Below are 24,465 nucleotides of genomic sequence, written 5' to 3'. Positions count from 1 at the left end.
GGAACCGCCGGTAACCACGGCAACCAGGCCCTGGGGACAAACTGGGAGTACTGGGACTGAACTGGGATTGAACTGGGATTGAACTGGGACTGAACTGGGACTGAACTGGGATTGAACTGGGAGCACTGGGAGCCGCTCCAGCAGCAGCCGCGCCAGGTGGGAGCCCAGGAAACCGGAACCGCCGGTAACCACGGCAACCAGGCCCTGGGGACAAACTGGGAGTACTGGGACTGAACTGGGACTGAACTGGGGCTGAACTGGGACTGAACTGGGACTGAACTGGGATTGAACTGGGATTGAACTGGGACTGAACTGGGACTGAACTGGGATTGAACTGGGACTGAACTGGGATTGAACTGGGAGCACTGGGAGCCGCTCCAGCAGCAGCCGCGCCAGGTGGGAGCCCAGGAAACCGGAACCGCCGGTAACCACGGCAACCAGGCCCTGGGGACAAACTGGGAGTACTGGGACTGAACTGGGATTGAACTGGGATTGAACTGGGAGCACTGGGAGCCGCTCCAGCAGCAGCCGCGCCAGGTGGGAGCCCAGGAAACCGGAACCGCCGGTAACCACGGCAACCAGGCCCTGGGGACAAACTGGGAGTACTGGGACTGAACTGGGACTGAACTGGGATTGAACTGGGATTGAACTGGGACTGAACTGGGACTGAACTGGGATTGAACTGGGAGCACTGGGAGCCGCTCCAGCAGCAGCCGCGCCAGGTGGGAGCCCAGGAAACCGGAACCGCCGGTAACCACGGCAACCAGGCCCTGGGGACAAACTGGGAGTACTGGGACTGAACTGGGATTGAACTGGGATTGAACTGGGACTGAACTGGGACTGAACTGGGATTGAACTGGGAGCACTGGGAGCCGCTCCAGCAGCAGCCGCGCCAGGTGGGAGCCCAGGAAACCGGAACCGCCGGTAACCACGGCAACCAGGCCCTGGGGACAAACTGGGAGTACTGGGACTGAACTGGGACTGAACTGGGATTGAACTGGGAGCACTGGGATTGAACTGGGATTGAACTGGGATTGAACTGGGACTGAACTGGGACTGAACTGGGATTGAACTGGGATTGAACTGGGAGCACTGGGATTGAACTGGGACAGAACTGGGACTGAACTGGGATTGAACTGGGACTGAACTGGGATTGAACTGGGAGCACTGGGAGCCGATCCAGCAGGAGCCGCGCCAGGTGGGAGCCCAGGAAACCGGAACCGCCAGTAACCACGGCAACCAGGCCCTGGGGACAAACTGGGAGTACTGGGACTGAACTGGGACTGAACTGGGATTGAACTGGGATTGAACTGGGATTGAACTGGGACTGAACTGGGATTGAACTGGGAGCACTGGGAGCCGCTCCAGCAGCAGCCGCGCCAGGTGGGAGCCCAGGAAACCGGAACCGCCGGTAACCACGGCAACCAGGCCCTGGGGACAAACTGGGAGTACTGGGACTGAACTGGGACTGAACTGGGATTGAACTGGGAGCACTGGGAGCCGCTCCAGCAGCAGCCGCGCCAGGTGGGAGCCCAGGAAACCGGAACCGCCGGTAACCACGGCAACCAGGCCCTGGGGACAAACTGGGAGTACTGGGACTGAACTGGGATTGAACTGGGATTGAACTGGGACTGAACTGGGACTGAACTGGGACTGAACTGGGATTGAACTGGGATTGAACTGGGACTGAACTGGGACTGAACTGGGATTGAACTGGGAGCACTGGGAGCCGATCCAGCAGCAGCCGCGCCAGGTGGGAGCCCAGGAAACCGGAACCGCCGGTAACCACGGCAACCAGGCCCTGGGGACAAACTGGGAGTACTGGGACTGAACTGGGACTGAACTGGGATTGAACTGGGATTGAACTGGGATTGAACTGGGACTGAACTGGGATTGAACTGGGATTGAACTGGGACTGAACTGGGACTGAACTGGGATTGAACTGGGAGCACTGGGAGCCGATCCAGCAGCAGCCGCGCCAGGTGGGAGCCCAGGAAACCGGAACCGCCGGTAACCACGGCAACCAGGCCCTGGGGACAAACTGGGAGTACTGGGACTGAACTGGGATTGAACTGGGATTGAACTGGGATTGAACTGGGACTGAACTGGGACTGAACTGGGATTGAACTGGGAGCACTGGGAGCCGCTCCAGCAGCAGCCGCGCCAGGTGGGAGCCCAGGAAACCGGAACCGCCGGTAACCACGGCAACCAGGCCCTGGGGACAAACTGGGAGTACTGGGACTGAACTGGGACTGAACTGGGGCTGAACTGGGACTGAACTGGGACTGAACTGGGATTGAACTGGGATTGAACTGGGACTGAACTGGGACTGAACTGGGATTGAACTGGGACTGAACTGGGATTGAACTGGGAGCACTGGGAGCCGCTCCAGCAGCAGCCGCGCCAGGTGGGAGCCCAGGAAACCGGAACCGCCGGTAACCACGGCAACCAGGCCCTGGGGACAAACTGGGAGTACTGGGACTGAACTGGGACTGAACTGGGATTGAACTGGGATTGAACTGGGATTGAACTGGGACTGAACTGGGATTGAACTGGGATTGAACTGGGACTGAACTGGGACTGAACTGGGATTGAACTGGGAGCACTGGGAGCCGATCCAGCAGCAGCCGCGCCAGGTGGGAGCCCAGGAAACCGGAACCGCCGGTAACCACGGCAACCAGGCCCTGGGGACAAACTGGGAGTACTGGGACTGAACTGGGATTGAACTGGGATTGAACTGGGATTGAACTGGGACTGAACTGGGACTGAACTGGGATTGAACTGGGAGCACTGGGAGCCGCTCCAGCAGCAGCCGCGCCAGGTGGGAGCCCAGGAAACCGGAACCGCCGGTAACCACGGCAACCAGGCCCTGGGGACAAACTGGGAGTACTGGGACTGAACTGGGACTGAACTGGGATTGAACTGGGACTGAACTGGGATTGAACTGGGAGCACTGGGAGCCGCTCCAGCAGCAGCCGCGCCAGGTGGGAGCCCAGGAAACCGGAACCGCCGGTAACCACGGCAACCAGGCCCTGGGGACAAACTGGGAGTACTGGGACTGAACTGGGATTGAACTGGGATTGAACTGGGAGCACTGGGATTGAACTGGGACTGAACTGGGATTGAACTGGGATTGAACTGGGACTGAACTGGGACTGAACTGGGATTGAACTGGGACTGAACTGGGATTGAACTGGGAGCACTGGGAGCCGCTCCAGGAGCAGCCGCGCCAGGTGGGAGCCCAGGAAACCGGAACCGCCGGTAACCACGGCAACCAGGCCCTGGGGACAAACTGGGAGTACTGGGACTGAACTGGGACTGAACTGGGATTGAACTGGGAGCACTGGGAGCCGCTCCAGCAGCAGCCGCGCCAGGTGGGAGCCCAGGAAACCGGAACCGCCGGTAACCACGGCAACCAGGCCCTGGGGACAAACTGGGAGTACTGGGACTGAACTGGGACTGAACTGGGATTGAACTGGGAGCACTGGGATTGAACTGGGACTGAACTGGGATTGAACTGGGATTGAACTGGGACTGAACTGGGATTGAACTGGGAGCACTGGGAGCACTGGGATTGAACTGGGATTGAACTGGGATTGAACTGGGAGCACTGGGATTGAACTGGGATTGAACTGGGAGCACTGGGATTGAACTGGGACTGAACTGGGACTGAACTGGGATTGAACTGGGACTGAACTGGGATTGAACTGGGAGCACTGGGATTGAACTGGGACTGAACTGGGACTGAACTGGGATTGAACTGGGACTGAACTGGGATTGAACTGGGAGTGAACTGGGATTGAACTGGGACTGAACTGGGACTGAACTGGGATTGAACTGGGACTGAACTGGGATTGAACTGGGAGCACTGGGAGCCGCTCCAGCAGCAGCCGCGCCAGGTGGGAGCCCAGGAAACCGGAACCGCCGGTAACCACGGCAACCAGGCCCTGGGGACAAACTGGGAGTACTGGGACTGAACTGGGACTGAACTGGGATTGAACTGGGATTGAACTGGGACTGAACTGGGACTGAACTGGGAGCACTGGGATTGAACTGGGATTGAACTGGGACTGAACTGGGATTGAACTGGGAGCACTGGGAGCCGCTCCAGCAGCAGCCGCGCCAGGTGGGAGCCCAGGAAACCGGAACCGCCGGTAACCACGGCAACCAGGCCCTGGGGACAAACTGGGAGTACTGGGACTGAACTGGGACTGAACTGGGGCTGAACTGGGACTGAACTGGGACTGAACTGGGATTGAACTGGGATTGAACTGGGACTGAACTGGGACTGAACTGGGATTGAACTGGGACTGAACTGGGATTGAACTGGGACTGAACTGGGATTGAACTGGGAGCACTGGGATTGAACTGGGACTGAACTGGGACTGAACTGGGACTGAACTGGGACTGAACTGGGATTGAACTGGGAGCACTGGGAGCCGCTCCAGCAGCAGCCGCGCCAGGTGGGAGCCCAGGAAACCGGAACCGCCGGTAACCACGGCAACCAGGCCCTGGGGACAAACTGGGAGTACTGGGACTGAACTGGGACTGAACTGGGATTGAACTGGGATTGAACTGGGATTGAACTGGGACTGAACTGGGATTGAACTGGGAGCACTGGGATTGAACTGGGATTGAACTGGGATTGAACTGGGACTGAACTGGGACTGAACTGGGATTGAACTGGGAGCACTGGGATTGAACTGGGACTGAACTGGGACTGAACTGGGATTGAACTGGGACTGAACTGGGATTGAACTGGGAGCACTGGGAGCCGCTCCAGCAGCAGCCGCGCCAGGTGGGAGCCCAGGAAACCGGAACCGCCGGTAACCACGGCAACCAGGCCCTGGGGACAAACTGGGAGTACTGGGACTGAACTGGGATTGAACTGGGATTGAACTGGGATTGAACTGGGATTGAACTGGGAGCACTGGGATTGAACTGGGATTGAACTGGGATTGAACTGGGACTGAACTGGGACTGAACTGGGACTGAACTGGGATTGAACTGGGAGCACTGGGATTGAACTGGGACTGAACTGGGACTGAACTGGGATTGAACTGGGACTGAACTGGGATTGAACTGGGAGCACTGGGAGCCGCTCCAGCAGCAGCCGCGCCAGGTGGGAGCCCAGGAAACCGGAACCACCGGTAACCACGGCAACCAGGCCCTGGGGACAAACTGGGAGTACTGGGACTGAACTGGGGCTGAACTGGGACTGAACTGGGATTGAACTGGGACTGAACTGGGATTGAACTGGGACTGAACTGGGACTGAACTGGGATTGAACTGGGAGCACTGGGAGCCGCTCCAGCAGCAGCCGCGCCAGGTGGGAGCCCAGGAAACCGGAACCGCCGGTAACCACGGCAACCAGGCCCTGGGGACAAACTGGGAGTACTGGGACTGAACTGGGACTGAACTGGGATTGAACTGGGAGCACTGGGATTGAACTGGGATTGAACTGGGATTGAACTGGGACTGAACTGGGACTGAACTGGGATTGAACTGGGATTGAACTGGGAGCACTGGGATTGAACTGGGACTGAACTGGGACTGAACTGGGATTGAACTGGGACTGAACTGGGATTGAACTGGGAGCACTGGGAGCCGATCCAGCAGCAGCTGCGCCAGGTGGGAGCCCAGGAAACCGGAACCGCCGGTAACCACGGCAACCAGGCCCTGGGGACAAACTGGGAGTACTGGGACTGAACTGGGACTGAACTGGGATTGAACTGGGATTGAACTGGGACTGAACTGGGACTGAACTGGGACTGAACTGGGATTGAACTGGGAGCACTGGGAGCCGCTCCAGGAGCAGCCGCGCCAGGTGGGAGCCCAGGAAACCGGAACCGCCGGTAACCACGGCAACCAGGCCCTGGGGACAAACTGGGAGTACTGGGACTGAACTGGGATTGAACTGGGATTGAACTGGGAGCACTGGGAGCCGCTCCAGCAGCAGCCGCGCCAGGTGGGAGCCCAGGAAACCGGAACCGCCGGTAACCACGGCAACCAGGCCCTGGGGACAAACTGGGAGTACTGGGACTGAACTGGGACTGAACTGGGATTGAACTGGGATTGAACTGGGACTGAACTGGGACTGAACTGGGATTGAACTGGGAGCACTGGGAGCCGCTCCAGCAGCAGCCGCGCCAGGTGGGAGCCCAGGAAACCGGAACCGCCGGTAACCACGGCAACCAGGCCCTGGGGACAAACTGGGAGTACTGGGACTGAACTGGGATTGAACTGGGATTGAACTGGGACTGAACTGGGACTGAACTGGGATTGAACTGGGAGCACTGGGAGCCGCTCCAGCAGCAGCCGCGCCAGGTGGGAGCCCAGGAAACCGGAACCGCCGGTAACCACGGCAACCAGGCCCTGGGGACAAACTGGGAGTACTGGGACTGAACTGGGACTGAACTGGGGCTGAACTGGGACTGAACTGGGACTGAACTGGGATTGAACTGGGATTGAACTGGGACTGAACTGGGACTGAACTGGGATTGAACTGGGACTGAACTGGGATTGAACTGGGAGCACTGGGAGCCGCTCCAGCAGCAGCCGCGCCAGGTGGGAGCCCAGGAAACCGGAACCGCCGGTAACCACGGCAACCAGGCCCTGGGGACAAACTGGGAGTACTGGGACTGAACTGGGACTGAACTGGGATTGAACTGGGAGCACTGGGATTGAACTGGGATTGAACTGGGATTGAACTGGGATTGAACTGGGACTGAACTGGGACTGAACTGGGATTGAACTGGGAGCACTGGGAGCCGATCCAGCAGCAGCCGCGCCAGGTGGGAGCCCAGGAAACCGGAACCGCCGGTAACCACGGCAACCAGGCCCTGGGGACAAACTGGGAGTACTGGGACTGAACTGGGACTGAACTGGGGCTGAACTGGGACTGAACTGGGACTGAACTGGGATTGAACTGGGATTGAACTGGGACTGAACTGGGACTGAACTGGGATTGAACTGGGACTGAACTGGGATTGAACTGGGAGCACTGGGAGCCGCTCCAGCAGCAGCCGCGCCAGGTGGGAGCCCAGGAAACCGGAACCGCCGGTAACCACGGCAACCAGGCCCTGGGGACAAACTGGGAGTACTGGGACTGAACTGGGACTGAACTGGGATTGAACTGGGACTGAACTGGGATTGAACTGGGAGCACTGGGAGCCGCTCCAGCAGCAGCCGCGCCAGGTGGGAGCCCAGGAAACCGGAACCGCCGGTAACCACGGCAACCAGGCCCTGGGGACAAACTGGGAGTACTGGGACTGAACTGGGACTGAACTGGGATTGAACTGGGATTGAACTGGGACTGAACTGGGACTGAACTGGGATTGAACTGGGACTGAACTGGGATTGAACTGGGAGCACTGGGAGCCGCTCCAGGAGCAGCCGCGCCAGGTGGGAGCCCAGGAAACCGGAACCGCCGGTAACCACGGCAACCAGGCCCTGGGGACAAACTGGGAGTACTGGGACTGAACTGGGACTGAACTGGGATTGAACTGGGAGCACTGGGAGCCGCTCCAGCAGCAGCCGCGCCAGGTGGGAGCCCAGGAAACCGGAACCGCCGGTAACCACGGCAACCAGGCCCTGGGGACAAACTGGGAGTACTGGGACTGAACTGGGACTGAACTGGGATTGAACTGGGAGCACTGGGATTGAACTGGGACTGAACTGGGATTGAACTGGGATTGAACTGGGACTGAACTGGGATTGAACTGGGAGCACTGGGAGCACTGGGATTGAACTGGGATTGAACTGGGATTGAACTGGGAGCACTGGGATTGAACTGGGATTGAACTGGGAGCACTGGGATTGAACTGGGACTGAACTGGGACTGAACTGGGATTGAACTGGGACTGAACTGGGATTGAACTGGGAGCACTGGGAGCCGCTCCAGGAGCAGCCGCGCCAGGTGGGAGCCCAGGAAACCGGAACCGCCGGTAACCACGGCAACCAGGCCCTGGGGACAAACTGGGAGTACTGGGACTGAACTGGGATTGAACTGGGATTGAACTGGGACTGAACTGGGACTGAACTGGGACTGAACTGGGATTGAACTGGGATTGAACTGGGACTGAACTGGGACTGAACTGGGATTGAACTGGGACTGAACTGGGATTGAACTGGGAGCACTGGGAGCCGCTCCAGCAGCAGCCGCGCCAGGTGGGAGCCCAGGAAACCGGAACCGCCGGTAACCACGGCAACCAGGCCCTGGGGACAAACTGGGAGTACTGGGACTGAACTGGGATTGAACTGGGATTGAACTGGGATTGAACTGGGACTGAACTGGGACTGAACTGGGATTGAACTGGGAGCACTGGGAGCCGCTCCAGCAGCAGCCGCGCCAGGTGGGAGCCCAGGAAACCGGAACCGCCGGTAACCACGGCAACCAGGCCCTGGGGACAAACTGGGAGTACTGGGACTGAACTGGGACTGAACTGGGATTGAACTGGGACTGAACTGGGATTGAACTGGGAGCACTGGGAGCCGCTCCAGCAGCAGCCGCGCCAGGTGGGAGCCCAGGAAACCGGAACCGCCGGTAACCACGGCAACCAGGCCCTGGGGACAAACTGGGAGTACTGGGACTGAACTGGGATTGAACTGGGATTGAACTGGGAGCACTGGGATTGAACTGGGACTGAACTGGGATTGAACTGGGATTGAACTGGGACTGAACTGGGACTGAACTGGGATTGAACTGGGACTGAACTGGGATTGAACTGGGAGCACTGGGAGCCGCTCCAGGAGCAGCCGCGCCAGGTGGGAGCCCAGGAAACCGGAACCGCCGGTAACCACGGCAACCAGGCCCTGGGGACAAACTGGGAGTACTGGGACTGAACTGGGACTGAACTGGGATTGAACTGGGAGCACTGGGAGCCGCTCCAGCAGCAGCCGCGCCAGGTGGGAGCCCAGGAAACCGGAACCGCCGGTAACCACGGCAACCAGGCCCTGGGGACAAACTGGGAGTACTGGGACTGAACTGGGACTGAACTGGGATTGAACTGGGAGCACTGGGATTGAACTGGGACTGAACTGGGATTGAACTGGGATTGAACTGGGACTGAACTGGGATTGAACTGGGACTGAACTGGGACTGAACTGGGACTGAACTGGGATTGAACTGGGACTGAACTGGGACTGAACTGGGATTGAACTGGGACTGAACTGGGATTGAACTGGGAGCACTGGGAGCCGATCCAGCAGCAGCCGCGCCAGGTGGGAGCCCAGGAAACCGGAACCGCCGGTAACCACGGCAACCAGGCCCTGGGGACAAACTGGGAGTACTGGGACTGAACTGGGACTGAACTGGGATTGAACTGGGAGCACTGGGATTGAACTGGGACTGAACTGGGATTGAACTGGGATTGAACTGGGACTGAACTGGGATTGAACTGGGAGCACTGGGAGCACTGGGATTGAACTGGGATTGAACTGGGATTGAACTGGGAGCACTGGGATTGAACTGGGATTGAACTGGGAGCACTGGGATTGAACTGGGACTGAACTGGGACTGAACTGGGATTGAACTGGGACTGAACTGGGATTGAACTGGGAGCACTGGGATTGAACTGGGACTGAACTGGGACTGAACTGGGATTGAACTGGGACTGAACTGGGATTGAACTGGGAGTGAACTGGGATTGAACTGGGACTGAACTGGGACTGAACTGGGATTGAACTGGGACTGAACTGGGATTGAACTGGGAGCACTGGGAGCCGCTCCAGCAGCAGCCGCGCCAGGTGGGAGCCCAGGAAACCGGAACCGCCGGTAACCACGGCAACCAGGCCCTGGGGACAAACTGGGAGTACTGGGACTGAACTGGGACTGAACTGGGATTGAACTGGGATTGAACTGGGACTGAACTGGGACTGAACTGGGAGCACTGGGATTGAACTGGGATTGAACTGGGACTGAACTGGGATTGAACTGGGAGCACTGGGAGCCGCTCCAGCAGCAGCCGCGCCAGGTGGGAGCCCAGGAAACCGGAACCGCCGGTAACCACGGCAACCAGGCCCTGGGGACAAACTGGGAGTACTGGGACTGAACTGGGACTGAACTGGGGCTGAACTGGGACTGAACTGGGACTGAACTGGGATTGAACTGGGATTGAACTGGGACTGAACTGGGACTGAACTGGGATTGAACTGGGACTGAACTGGGATTGAACTGGGACTGAACTGGGATTGAACTGGGAGCACTGGGATTGAACTGGGACTGAACTGGGACTGAACTGGGACTGAACTGGGACTGAACTGGGATTGAACTGGGAGCACTGGGAGCCGCTCCAGCAGCAGCCGCGCCAGGTGGGAGCCCAGGAAACCGGAACCGCCGGTAACCACGGCAACCAGGCCCTGGGGACAAACTGGGAGTACTGGGACTGAACTGGGACTGAACTGGGATTGAACTGGGATTGAACTGGGATTGAACTGGGACTGAACTGGGATTGAACTGGGAGCACTGGGATTGAACTGGGATTGAACTGGGATTGAACTGGGACTGAACTGGGACTGAACTGGGACTGAACTGGGATTGAACTGGGAGCACTGGGATTGAACTGGGACTGAACTGGGACTGAACTGGGATTGAACTGGGACTGAACTGGGATTGAACTGGGAGCACTGGGAGCCGCTCCAGCAGCAGCCGCGCCAGGTGGGAGCCCAGGAAACCGGAACCGCCGGTAACCACGGCAACCAGGCCCTGGGGACAAACTGGGAGTACTGGGACTGAACTGGGATTGAACTGGGATTGAACTGGGATTGAACTGGGATTGAACTGGGAGCACTGGGATTGAACTGGGATTGAACTGGGATTGAACTGGGACTGAACTGGGACTGAACTGGGACTGAACTGGGATTGAACTGGGAGCACTGGGAGCCGCTCCAGCAGCAGCCGCGCCAGGTGGGAGCCCAGGAAACCGGAACCGCCGGTAACCACGGCAACCAGGCCCTGGGGACAAACTGGGAGTACTGGGACTGAACTGGGACTGAACTGGGATTGAACTGGGATTGAACTGGGACTGAACTGGGACTGAACTGGGATTGAACTGGGAGCACTGGGAGCCGCTCCAGCAGCAGCCGCGCCAGGTGGGAGCCCAGGAAACCGGAACCGCCGGTAACCACGGCAACCAGGCCCTGGGGACAAACTGGGAGTACTGGGACTGAACTGGGATTGAACTGGGATTGAACTGGGACTGAACTGGGACTGAACTGGGATTGAACTGGGAGCACTGGGAGCCGCTCCAGCAGCAGCCGCGCCAGGTGGGAGCCCAGGAAACCGGAACCGCCGGTAACCACGGCAACCAGGCCCTGGGGACAAACTGGGAGTACTGGGACTGAACTGGGACTGAACTGGGGCTGAACTGGGACTGAACTGGGACTGAACTGGGATTGAACTGGGATTGAACTGGGACTGAACTGGGACTGAACTGGGATTGAACTGGGACTGAACTGGGATTGAACTGGGAGCACTGGGAGCCGCTCCAGCAGCAGCCGCGCCAGGTGGGAGCCCAGGAAACCGGAACCGCCGGTAACCACGGCAACCAGGCCCTGGGGACAAACTGGGAGTACTGGGACTGAACTAGGACTGAACTGGGATTGAACTGGGAGCACTGGGATTGAACTGGGATTGAACTGGGATTGAACTGGGATTGAACTGGGACTGAACTGGGACTGAACTGGGATTGAACTGGGAGCACTGGGAGCCGATCCAGCAGCAGCCGCGCCAGGTGGGAGCCCAGGAAACCGGAACCGCCGGTAACCACGGCAACCAGGCCCTGGGGACAAACTGGGAGTACTGGGACTGAACTGGGACTGAACTGGGGCTGAACTGGGACTGAACTGGGACTGAACTGGGATTGAACTGGGATTGAACTGGGACTGAACTGGGACTGAACTGGGATTGAACTGGGACTGAACTGGGATTGAACTGGGAGCACTGGGAGCCGCTCCAGCAGCAGCCGCGCCAGGTGGGAGCCCAGGAAACCGGAACCGCCGGTAACCACGGCAACCAGGCCCTGGGGACAAACTGGGAGTACTGGGACTGAACTGGGACTGAACTGGGATTGAACTGGGATTGAACTGGGATTGAACTGGGACTGAACTGGGATTGAACTGGGATTGAACTGGGACTGAACTGGGACTGAACTGGGATTGAACTGGGAGCACTGGGAGCCGATCCAGCAGCAGCCGCGCCAGGTGGGAGCCCAGGAAACCGGAACCGCCGGTAACCACGGCAACCAGGCCCTGGGGACAAACTGGGAGTACTGGGACTGAACTGGGATTGAACTGGGATTGAACTGGGATTGAACTGGGACTGAACTGGGACTGAACTGGGATTGAACTGGGAGCACTGGGAGCCGCTCCAGCAGCAGCCGCGCCAGGTGGGAGCCCAGGAAACCGGAACCGCCGGTAACCACGGCAACCAGGCCCTGGGGACAAACTGGGAGTACTGGGACTGAACTGGGACTGAACTGGGATTGAACTGGGACTGAACTGGGATTGAACTGGGAGCACTGGGAGCCGCTCCAGCAGCAGCCGCGCCAGGTGGGAGCCCAGGAAACCGGAACCGCCGGTAACCACGGCAACCAGGCCCTGGGGACAAACTGGGAGTACTGGGACTGAACTGGGACTGAACTGGGATTGAACTGGGATTGAACTGGGACTGAACTGGGACTGAACTGGGATTGAACTGGGACTGAACTGGGATTGAACTGGGAGCACTGGGAGCCGCTCCAGGAGCAGCCGCGCCAGGTGGGAGCCCAGGAAACCGGAACCGCCGGTAACCACGGCAACCAGGCCCTGGGGACAAACTGGGAGTACTGGGACTGAACTGGGACTGAACTGGGATTGAACTGGGAGCACTGGGAGCCGCTCCAGCAGCAGCCGCGCCAGGTGGGAGCCCAGGAAACCGGAACCGCCGGTAACCACGGCAACCAGGCCCTGGGGACAAACTGGGAGTACTGGGACTGAACTGGGACTGAACTGGGATTGAACTGGGAGCACTGGGATTGAACTGGGACTGAACTGGGATTGAACTGGGATTGAACTGGGACTGAACTGGGATTGAACTGGGAGCACTGGGAGCACTGGGATTGAACTGGGATTGAACTGGGATTGAACTGGGAGCACTGGGATTGAACTGGGATTGAACTGGGAGCACTGGGATTGAACTGGGACTGAACTGGGACTGAACTGGGATTGAACTGGGACTGAACTGGGATTGAACTGGGAGCACTGGGATTGAACTGGGACTGAACTGGGACTGAACTGGGATTGAACTGGGACTGAACTGGGATTGAACTGGGAGTGAACTGGGATTGAACTGGGACTGAACTGGGACTGAACTGGGATTGAACTGGGACTGAACTGGGATTGAACTGGGAGCACTGGGAGCCGCTCCAGCAGCAGCCGCGCCAGGTGGGAGCCCAGGAAACCGGAACCGCCGGTAACCACGGCAACCAGGCCCTGGGGACAAACTGGGAGTACTGGGACTGAACTGGGACTGAACTGGGATTGAACTGGGATTGAACTGGGACTGAACTGGGACTGAACTGGGAGCACTGGGATTGAACTGGGATTGAACTGGGACTGAACTGGGATTGAACTGGGAGCACTGGGAGCCGCTCCAGCAGCAGCCGCGCCAGGTGGGAGCCCAGGAAACCGGAACCGCCGGTAACCACGGCAACCAGGCCCTGGGGACAAACTGGGAGTACTGGGACTGAACTGGGGCTGAACTGGGACTGAACTGGGATTGAACTGGGACTGAACTGGGATTGAACTGGGATTGAACTGGGACTGAACTGGGATTGAACTGGGAGCACTGGGAGCTGCTCCAGCAGCAGCCGCGCCAGGTGGGAGCCCAGGAAACCGGAACCGCCGGTAACCACAGCAACCAGGCCCTGGGGACAAACTGGGAGTACTGGGACTGAACTGGGACTGAACTGGGATTGAACTGGGATTGAACTGGGACTGAACTGGGACTGAACTGGGACTGAACTGGGAGCACTGGGATTGAACTGGGATTGAACTGGGACTGAACTGGGATTGAACTGGGAGCACTGGGAGCCGATCCAGCAGCAGCCGCGCCAGGTGGGAGCCCAGGAAACCGGAACCGCCGGTAACCACGGCAACCAGGCCCTGGGGACAAACTGGGAGTACTGGGACTGAACTGGGATTGAACTGGGATTGAACTGGGACTGAACTGGGACTGAACTGGGATTGAACTGGGAGCACTGGGAGCCGCTCCAGCAGCAGCCGCGCCAGGTGGGAGCCCAGGAAACCGGAACCGCCGGTAACCACGGCAACCAGGCCCTGGGGACAAACTGGGAGTACTGGGACTGAACTGGGACTGAACTGGGGCTGAACTGGGACTGAACTGGGACTGAACTGGGATTGAACTGGGATTGAACTGGGACTGAACTGGGACTGAACTGGGATTGAACTGGGACTGAACTGGGATTGAACTGGGAGCACTGGGAGCCGCTCCAGCAGCAGCCGCGCCAGGTGGGAGCCCAGGAAACCGGAACCGCCGGTAACCACGGCAACCAGGCCCTGGGGACAAACTGGGAGTACTGGGACTGAACTGGGACTGAACTGGGATTGAACTGGGAGCACTGGGATTGAACTGGGACTGAACTGGGATTGAACTGGGATTGAACTGGGACTGAACTGGGATTGAACTGGGAGCACTGGGAGCACTGGGATTGAACTGGGATTGAACTGGGATTGAACTGGGAGCACTGGGATTGAACTGGGATTGAACTGGGAGCACTGGGATTGAACTGGGACTGAACTGGGACTGAACTGGGATTGAACTGGGACTGAACTGGGATTGAACTGGGAGCACTGGGATTGAACTGGGACTGAACTGGGACTGAACTGGGATTGAACTGGGACTGAACTGGGATTGAACTGGGAGCACTGGGATTGAACTGGGACTGAACTGGGACTGAACTGGGATTGAACTGGGACTGAACTGGGATTGAACTGGGAGCACTGGGATTGAACTGGGACTGAACTGGGACTGAACTGGGGCTGAACTGGGACTGAACTGGGATTGAACTGGGAGCACTGGGAGCCGCTCCAGCAGCAGCCGCGCCAGGTGGGAGCCCAGGAAACCGGAACCGCCGGTAACCACGGCAACCAGGCCCTGGGGACAAACTGGGAGTACTGGGACTGAACTGGGACTGAACTGGGATTGAACTGGGATTGAACTGGGATTGAACTGGGACTGAACTGGGATTGAACTGGGATTGAACTGGGATTGAACTGGGACTGAACTGGGATTGAACTGGGATTGCGATTGAACTGGGATTGAACTGGGATTGAACTGGGACTGAACTGGGACTGAACTGGGAGCACTGGGATTGAACTGGGAGGGAACCCTGAAAATCGAACTGGGAGCACTGGGAGGGAACTGGGAACCCCGAAATTCCCACTGGGAGCACTGGGAGGGAACTGGGAGGGAACCCTGAAAATCGAACTGGGAGCACTGGGAGGGAACTGGGAACCCCGAAATTCCCACTGGGAGCACTGGGAGGGAACTGGGAGCACTGGGAGGGAACTGGGAACCCAAAAAATCCCACTGGGAGCACTGGGAGGGAACTGGGAGCACTGGGAGGGAACTGGGAGCACTGGGAACCCTGAAAATCGAACTGGGAGCACTGGGAGGGAACTGGGAACCCCGAAATTCCCACTGGGAGCACTGGGAGGGAACTGGGAGCACTGGGAGGGAACTGGGAACCCAAAAAATCCCACTGGGAGCACTGGGAGGGAACTGGGAACCCCAAAAATCCCACTGGGAGCACTGGGAGGGAACTGGGAACGCCGAAAATCCCACTGGGAGCACTGGGAGGGAACTGGGAGCACTGGGAGGGAACTGGGAACCCAAAAAATCCCACTGGGAGCACTGGGAGGGAACTGGGAACCCCAAAAATCCCACTGGGAGCACTGGGAGGGAACTGGGAACCCCAAAAATCCCACTGGGAGCACTGGGAGGGAACTGGGAGCACTGGGAGGGAACTGGGAACCCTGAAAATCCCACTGGGAGGGAACTGGGAGCACTGGGAACCCGGAAAATCGAACTGGGAGCACTGGGAGGGAACTGGGAACCCCGAAAATCCCACTGGGAGCGCTGGGAGGGAACTGGGAGCACTAGGAACCCGGAAAATCGAACTGGGAGCACTGGGAGGGAACTGGGAACCCTGAAAATCCCACTGGGAGCACTGGGAGGGAACTGGGAGCACTGGGAACCCTGAAAATCGAACTGGGAGCACTGGGAGGGAACTGGGAGCACTGGGAGGGAACTGGGAACCCCCCGGGACCCCCCAAATCCCCCCCAAATCCCCCCCCGGACCCCCCCCGAACCCCGCTCGGGACCCCCCAAATCCCCCCAAATCCCCCAAAATCCCCCAAAATCCCCCAAATTCCCCCCGAATCCGCCCAGCCCCGCCCCTCCCCCACCCGGAAGTGGCTCCGAACTTGCCCAAATCCGCGGGAATTTCCCCCAAAATCCCCTCCCCCCCCTCTCCCCCCCCCCCTACCTGGGGGTCGCCGCCCTCGGGGGGTCCCTCCATGGCCCCGCTCCCGCCCCTCCCCCTCCCTTTTCCCGCCAATTCCCGGGATTTGGGGGCGGGTCCCGGAAGTGGGGGGAGGGGCGGGACCCGGAAGTGGGGGGAGGGGCGGGACCCGGAAGTGGGGGGAGGGGCGGGTCCCGGAAGTGGGGGGAGGGGCGGGACCCGGAAGTGGGGGGAGGGGCGGGAAAGGGGAATTTGGGGTGGAAAATTCGGGATTTGGGGGGGGGGGGGGGGGAAGGGGAATTTTGGGGGGAAAAATTGGGAATTTGGGGTGAAAAATTGGGAGTTTGGGGCGAAATTTGGGGAATTTGGGGGGAACAATTGGGAATTTGGATGAAAATTCGGGATTTGGGGGGAAAAAGGGGGGATTTGGGGTGAAAATTCGGGATTTGGGGGGAAAAATTGGGAATTTGGGGTGAAATTGGGGAATTTGGGGGGAAAATGTGGGAGTTTGGGGCAAAATTTGGGGTGAAAATTCAGGATTTGGGGGGATAAAGGGGGAATTTGGGGTGAAAAATTGGGAGTTTGGGGCGAAATTTGGGGAATTTGGGGTGAAAAATTGGGAATTTGGGGTGAAAATTCGGGATTTGGGGGGAAAAAAGGGGAATTTGGGGTGAAATTTGGGGTGAAAATTCAGGATTTGGGGGGAAAAAGGGGGAATTTTGGGTGAAAAATTGGGAACTTGGGGTGAAATTTGGGGAATTTGGGGGGAAAATTGGGAATTTGGATGAAAATTCGGGATTTGGGGGGAAAAAGGGGGAATTTGGGGTGAAATTGGGGAATTTGGGGGGAAAATGTGGGAGTTTGGGGTTCAAATATTGGGAACTTGGGGCGAAATTTGGGGAATTTGGGGTTAAAAATTGGGAATTTGGATGAAAATTCGGAATTTGGGGGGGAAAAGGGGGAATTTGGGGTGAAAAATTGGGAGTTTGGGGAGAAATTTGGGGAATTTGGGGGAAAAATTGGGAATTTGGGGGGAAAATGTGGGAGTTTGGGGCAAAATTTGGGGTGAAACTTCAGGATTTGGGGGGATAAAGGGGGAATTTGGGGTGAAAAATTGGGAGTTTGGGGCGAAATTTGGGGAATTTGGGGTGAAAAATTGGGAATTTGGGGTGAAAATTCGGGATTTGGGGGGAAAAAGGGGGAATTTGGGGCAAAATTTGGGGTGAAAATTCAGGATTTGGGGGGGGAAAAGGGGGAATTTTGGGTGAAAAATTGGGAACTTGGGGCGAAATTTGGGGAATTTGGGGGGAAAAATTGGGAATTTGGGGGGAAAATTCGGAATTTGGGGCAAAATTTGGGGTGAAAATTCAGGATTTGGGGGGATAAAGGGGGAATTTTGGGTGAAAAATTGGGAGTTTGGGGCGAAATTTGGGGAATTTGGGGTGAAAAATTGGGAATTTGGGGTGAAAATTCAGGATTTGGGGGGAAAAAGGGGGAATTTGGGGCAAAATTTGGGGTGAAAATTCAGGATTTGGGGGGAAAAAGGGGGAATTTTGGGTGAAAAATTGGGAGTTTGGGGCGAAATTTGGGGAATTTGGGGGGAAAATTGGGAATTTGGATGAAAATTCGGGATTTGGGGGGAAAAATTGGGAATTTGGGGTAAAAAAGGGGAATTTCGGGTTAAAAGTTGGGAATTTGGGGTGAAATTCGGGAATTTCGGGTTACAAATTGGGAATTTGGGGCAAAATTTGGGGTTAAAAATTGGGAATTTGGGGTGAAAATTCGGGAATTTGAGGTGCAAAAGGGGGAATCTGGGGTGAAAATTTGGGAATTTGGGGGGAAAATTTGGGAGTTTGGGGGGGAAAAGGGGAATTTGGGGTGAAAAATCAGAATTTGGGGTGAAAAAGGGGGAATTTGTGGTGGAAATTGGGGAATTTGGGGTGAAAAAGGGGAAATTGGGGTGAAATTCGAGAATTTGGGGTGAAAAATTGGGAATTTGGGTGAAAAATTGAGAATTTGGGGTGAAATTTGGGAGTTGGGAGCAAAAAAGAAATGTAAAGAAAAAAAAAAGCGGGAATTTTGGAGGAGGAAAAAAAAACGGGATTTGGACCAAAAAAAAGATAAAACGAGGGGAGTTTTGGGTGAAAAATGGGGAGTTTTGGCACAAAAAGAGGGGAATTTGGGTTGAAAAGCTGGGATTTGGAGGGGAAAGGGGGATTTAGTCCAAAAATGGGGGAGTTTGGGCCAAAAAAGGGGGAGTTTGGTTCCAAAAGGGGCGGTTTGAGGCCAAAAAAAATGGAATTCGGATCCTAAAACTGGGGAGTTCTGACCAAAAAAGGGAGTTTGGGCCCAAAATGGGCGAGTTTGGCCCCCGAAAATGTGAGGTTTGAGCAAAAAAAAAGAGGAGTTTGGAGAGAGGAAAGGAAAGTTTGGGCTGGGAAAGTGGAATTTGCAGCCTAAAAGGGGAATTTGGACCCTAAAAAAGTGGAATTTGGACCCGAAAAAAGTGGAATTTGCACCCAAAAAGGGGCAGTTTGGGCCTAGAAAAGTGGAACTCGCGGTCCTCCAAGCGGGCCAGAGCGGCTCCAATGGCCCTCAACGGGAAACAACCATAGAGTTGAGAAGGGGTCATTGAGGATATCGGGGCTGTTGGTCCTCCAAGGTGGCCAGAGCGCCTCCCAGCCGGAAATAACCATAGAGCTGATCCGGGGAGATAACGGCACGGACCGGAAGTGACCATAGAGCCGCGAGGGCTCCTTAAGGATAACGGAACTCGCGGTCCTCCGAGCGGGCCAGAGCGGCTCGAACCCGGAAGCCACGGCGGAGCTGAGGCGGATCGCTTCTGAGCGCCGCCCTTTCCACATGCGCTTCCCCCCTTCTTCTCTGGGCCGCGAGAAACGCCCGGAACGGCCCCGAGCCGCCGGCAAAAAGCCCGGAACGAATCGCTCGGGATGGAATTCCTCACGCCAAGGGCGGGGAGGGAAGAGCGGCGCCGCGAGCCGTGGCGAATCTGCCGCCGCCGCCGCCTCTCCTCGCCCTTTCCCTCATTTCCCCTCATTTCCTCTCATTTCCCCTCATTTCCTCTCATTTCCGACCCATTGCTTCGCTTGAGTCTCCAGGCTTTTAACTCGGTTCGGGGTGGGGTTTTTTTTTCGGAAATTCCGTGTCTTTTTCTTGTTAAAAAAGGAAATAAAACCAAATGCGAGCGTTTATTGGACGGCTCCGAACCGGAAATAACCATAGAGAGGGAGCGTTACTGGGACGGGGCGGTCCTCCCAGCGGGCTAGAGCGGCTCCGAGCCGGAAGCAACCATAGAGTTGGGTGGACAAAAAAGGGGCGGTTCGGCACCAAAAAGGGAGTATTTGGACCCAAAAAGAGGCAGTTTACCATCAAAAAGGAACGTCCTGACGCAACCGGCGCCCGGTGCCGGAACCTTGACCCATTTTTGGGGCCAAATTCCGTTTTTCGGGACCGGGCGGCTCCTTTTTCCGGAACGGCCACTTCCGGTTTCACCGCCCACTTCCGGTGCGCTCACTCACTTCCGGCGGTGCTCACCCCTTTCCGTTCCGTCGCGCTCACTTCCTGTCCGACCCCTTCCTCTTCCGGCCCCGGTGAGTCCCAAAATCGCCGCGTTTTACCCCAAAATCGCCGCGTTTCGCCCCAAAACACGACGGGGGAGGGGAGGGGAGCTTCGCCCTTCGCCGGGGCCCGGCGCGTTCCTCCCGGTCCCTCTCACAGCCCCGATTTCCCCCCTTTTCCCCCCAAAATCGCTCCGAGCGCGCCTTTTTCCCGTTTTCCCCGTTTTTCACCCCAAAAGGGGCGGGTGCGGCTCAAGCTCGAGGCTGCTTTGGGTCAGACCGGGTTCGGTTTGAGTCCATTTAGGTCAGTTTGGGTCGATTTGGGCCAATTTGGGTTAATTTGGGCCAATTTGGGTCAATTTGGGCTGATTTAGGTCAATTTGGGCCAATTTGGGTCAATTTGGGCCAATTTAGGTCAATCCAGGCTCGATTTGGGTCAATTTGGGCCGATTTCGGTCAATTTGGGCTCAATTTGGGCCAATTTCGGTCAATCTGGGCTCAATTTGGGTCAATTTGGGCCAATTTGGGCCAATTTCGGTCAATCCGGGCTCGATTTGGGTCAATCCGGGCTCAATTTGGGTCAATTTGGGCCAATTTGGGCCGATTTCGGTCAATCCGGGCTCGATTTAAGTCAATCCAGGCTCATTTTGGGTCAATCCAAGGCCGATTTGGGTCAATTTGGGCCAATTTCGCTCACTCCAGGCTCATTTTGGGTCAATCCAAGGCCAATTTGGGTCAATTTGGGTCAATTTGAGCCGATTTCGCTCACTCCAGGCTCATTTTGGGTCAATCCAAGGCCAATTTGGGTCAATTTGAGCCGATTTCGCTCACTCCAGGCTCATTTTGGGTCAATCCAAGGCCGATTTGGGTCAATTTGAGCCGATTTCGCTCACTCCAGGCTCATTTTGGGTCAATCCAAGGCCAATTTAGGTCAATTTGGGCCAATTTCGCTCACTCCAGGCTCATTTTGGGTCAATCCAAGGCCAATTTGGGTCAATTTGAGCCGATTTCGCTCACTCCAGGCTCATTTTGGGTCAATCCAAGGCCGATTTGGGTCAATTTGAGCCGATTTCGCTCACTCCAGGCTCATTTTGGGTCAATCCAAGGCCGATTTGGGTCAATTTGAGCCGATTTCGCTCACTCCAGGCTCATTTTGGGTCAATCCAAGGCAAATTTAGGTCAATTTGGGCCGATTTCGCTCACTCCAGGCTCATTTTGGGTCAATCCAAGGCCAATTTGGGTCAATTTGGGTCAATTTGAGCCGATTTCGCTCACTCCAGGCTCATTTTGGGTCAATCCAAGGCCAATTTGGGTCAATTTGGGTCAATTTGAGCCGATTTCGCTCACTCCAGGCTCATTTTGGGTCAATCCAAGGCCGCTTTGGGTCAATTTGGGTCAATTTGAGCCGATTTCGCTCACTCCAGGCTCCATTTGGGCCGATTCCCCTCCGATCTCCGTCCAACCTCCCCAGCCCCGCATCACCACCCCGTCGCCATCCCCCTGCCCCTCCTCAGGACGATGCCGAGGGCGGCGCGGGCGCGTCCGGCCGAGCGGGTACCGGCTGCGTTTCCGGCGGCTGCGGCGCGCGGCGCGGGCGCTGGTGCTGGAGAACGGCGCGCTCTGCGACGAGGTGGCGCGGCTCGAGGCCAAGTGGCTACGGGCCCGCGAGGAGCGGCGCTTCCTGCTCGCCCGCCTGCTGCGGCTCCGCGCCAGCGACGCCAACGACGCCAACAACGCCAACAACAACGCCAACGCCGAGGCGCCGAGGAGGCCGCGCCGAGCCAGGGACGGAGCCCGGACGGCCGCGGGCAGAGCGAGGCCGGGCAGGGATGGGCAGCGAGAGGCCGCAGCCAAGGACGGCCCCAGGGCGGCTGCGGCAAGGGAGGAAGCGTGGGCGAGCGGGCAGAGGCCGGCCGATGCCACGTGGGCAAGCGGGCAGAGATCGGCCGATGCCCCGTGGGCGAGCGGGCAGAGATCGGCCGATGCCCCGTGGGCGAGCGGGCCCCAGGCCGGCCGGACCGCGGCCCGCAGGACGGCGCCGCGCCGAGGCCCAACGGGGTCCGAGCGGCCGAAGAGGCGCGGACGGCGCGGGAGGAGCTCCGGCCCAACGGGGCCGGCCCGAGAGCCCCCGAGGAGGCCGCGGGGCCAGCGGGCAGCGGGCAGCGGGCGGCCCAGCGGCGCCGGCCCTCGGGGCGAGGGGAGGACGAGGAGGAGGAGGAGGAGGAGGACAATGAGGAGGAAGAGGAGGAGGAGGAGGATGAGGACGAGGAGGAGGAGGAGGAAGGGGAGGAGGAGGAAGGAGCCGCCCCGGCCTTCGGCTACGCCGACCTTTTCCTGGGCAGCCCCGTGGGCTCGGACGAGTGACCACAGCAGTGGCCACCCCCCAATAAATGACCCTGCCCGGCACCGGCGTGGTTTTTAACCACCTCCAGTGCCCCTCGGACCATCCCTGACCATCCCCAGTGACCCTCGGACCATCCTTGACCACCCCCAGTGACCCTCGGACATTCCCTGACCACCCCCAGTGACCCTCGGACCATCCTTGACCACCCCCAGTGACCCTCGGACATTCCCTGACCACCCCCAGTGACCCTCGGACCATCCCTGACCATCCCCAGTGACCCTCGGACCATCCTTGACCACTCCCAGTGACCCTCGGACCATCCCTGACCACCCCCAGTGACCCTCAGACCATCCCTGACCACCCCCAGTGACCCTCAGACCATCCCTGACCACTCCTAGTGACCCTCAGACCATCCTTGACCACTCCCAGTGCCCCTCAGACCATCCCTGACCACCCCCAGTGCCCCTCAGACCATCCCTGACCACCCCCAGTGCCCCTCAGACCATCACTGACCACCCCCAGTGACCCTCAGACCATCACTGACCACCCCCAGTGACCCTCGGACCATCCCTGACCACTCCCACTGACCCTCAGACCATCCTTGACCACCCCGAGTGACCCTCAGACCATCCTTGACCACCCCCAGTGACCCTCAGACCATCACTGACCACTCCCAGTGACCCTCAGACCATCCCTGACCACCCCGAGTGACCCTCAGACCATCACTGACCACCCCCAGTGACCCTCAGACCATCCCTGACCACCCCGAGTGACCCTCAGACCATCACTGACCACCCCCAGTGACCCTCAGACCATCCTTGACAACCCCCAGTGACCCTCGGACCATCACTGACCACCCCCAGTGACCCTCAGACCATCACTGACCACCCCCAGTGACCCTCAGACCATCCTTGACAACCCCCAGTGACCCTCGGACCATCCCTGACCACCCCCAGTGACCCTCAGACCATCACTGACCACCCCCAGTGACCCTCGGACCATCCCTGACCACCCCCAGTGACCCTCAGACCATCCCTGACCACTCCCAGTGACCCTCGGACCATCCCTGACCACCCCGAGTGACCCTCAGACCATCCTTGACCACCCCCAGTGACCCTCAGACCATCACTGACCACCCCGAGTGACCCTCAGACCATCACTGACCACCCCCAGTGACCCTCAGACCATCACTGACCACCCCGAGTGACCCTCAGACCATCCTTGACCACCCCCAGTGACCCTCAGACCATCACTGACCACCCCGAGTGACCCTCAGACCATCCTTGACCACCCCCAGTGACCCTCGGACCATCCCTGACCATCCCCAGTGACCCTCGGACCATCACTGACCACCCCCAGTGACCCTCAGACCATCACTGACCATCCCCAGTGACCCTCGGACCATCCTTGACCACCCCCAGTGACCCTCAGACCATCACTGACCATCCCCAGTGACCCTCAGACCATCCTTGACCCCCCCCAGTGACCCTCAGACCATCCTTGACAACCCCCAGTGACCCTCAGACCATCACTGACCACCCCCAGTGCCCCTCAGACCATCACTGACCACCCCCAGTGACCCTCAGACCATCCCTGACCACTCCCACTGACCCTCAGACCATCCCTGACCACGCCGAGTGACCCTCGGACCATCACTGACCACCCCCAGTGACCCTCAGACCATCCTTGACCACCCCCAGTGCCCCTCAGACCATCACTGACCACCCCCAGTGACCCTCGGACCATCCCTGACCACCCCCAGTGCCCCTCAGACCCTCCCTGACCACCCCAGTGACCCTCAGACCATCCCTGACCACCCCGAGTGACCCTCAGACCATCCCTGACCATCCCCAGTGACCCTCAGACCATCACTGACCACCCCCAGTGACCCTCGGACCATCCCTGACCACCCCGAGTGACCCTCGGACCATCCTTGACCACCCCCAGTGACCCTCAGACCATCACTGACCACCCCGAGTGACCCTCAGACCATCCTTGACCACCCCCAGTGACCCTCAGA

General features: G+C 58.3%; 2 protein-coding genes across 2 annotated transcripts in view; one reads left to right on the top strand and one right to left on the bottom strand.

Annotated features, from left to right (window-relative positions):
* LOC125319308 (3 beta-hydroxysteroid dehydrogenase type 7-like) overlaps positions 1-19,387 on the bottom strand; it is a 60,026-nt gene extending 40,639 nt beyond the window's left edge. The window contains 2 exon segments of the mRNA XM_048290419.1: positions 16,548-16,606; positions 19,251-19,387. Of these exon segments, the coding sequence (XP_048146376.1) occupies positions 16,548-16,606; positions 19,251-19,387 (196 nt within the window).
* On the top strand, positions 19,386-22,753 carry LOC125319307. The gene is made up of 5 exons (XM_048290418.1): positions 19,386-19,517; positions 20,406-20,622; positions 21,170-21,247; positions 21,526-22,293; positions 22,689-22,753. Exons 1-5 carry the CDS (start codon positions 19,386-19,388, stop codon positions 22,751-22,753), a joined length of 1,260 nt encoding a protein of 419 aa, XP_048146375.1.
* Positions 22,754-24,465: the final 1,712 nt, after the last annotated feature.

The sequence above is a fragment of the Corvus hawaiiensis genome, chromosome 41 (genome assembly GCF_020740725.1).
Source record: "Corvus hawaiiensis isolate bCorHaw1 chromosome 41, bCorHaw1.pri.cur, whole genome shotgun sequence".
NCBI classification, from domain to species: domain Eukaryota; kingdom Metazoa; phylum Chordata; class Aves; order Passeriformes; family Corvidae; genus Corvus; species Corvus hawaiiensis.
Note: the sequence above shows the minus strand (reverse complement) of the source record. Positions and strands in the feature narration are given on the sequence as shown.

Coding starts and splice junctions, on each gene's coding strand:
- LOC125319307 (XM_048290418.1), top strand. CDS start 19,386: ATGCGCTTCCCCCCTTCTTCTCTGGGCCGCGAGAAACGCCCGGAACGG. Junction 19,518..20,405: donor GGGGAGGGAAGAGCGGCGCC/GCGAGCCGTGGC, acceptor GAGTCCATTTAG/GTCAGTTTGGGTCGATTTGG. Junction 20,623..21,169: donor ATTTGGGTCAATTTGGGCCA/ATTTGGGCCAAT, acceptor CAATTTGAGCCG/ATTTCGCTCACTCCAGGCTC.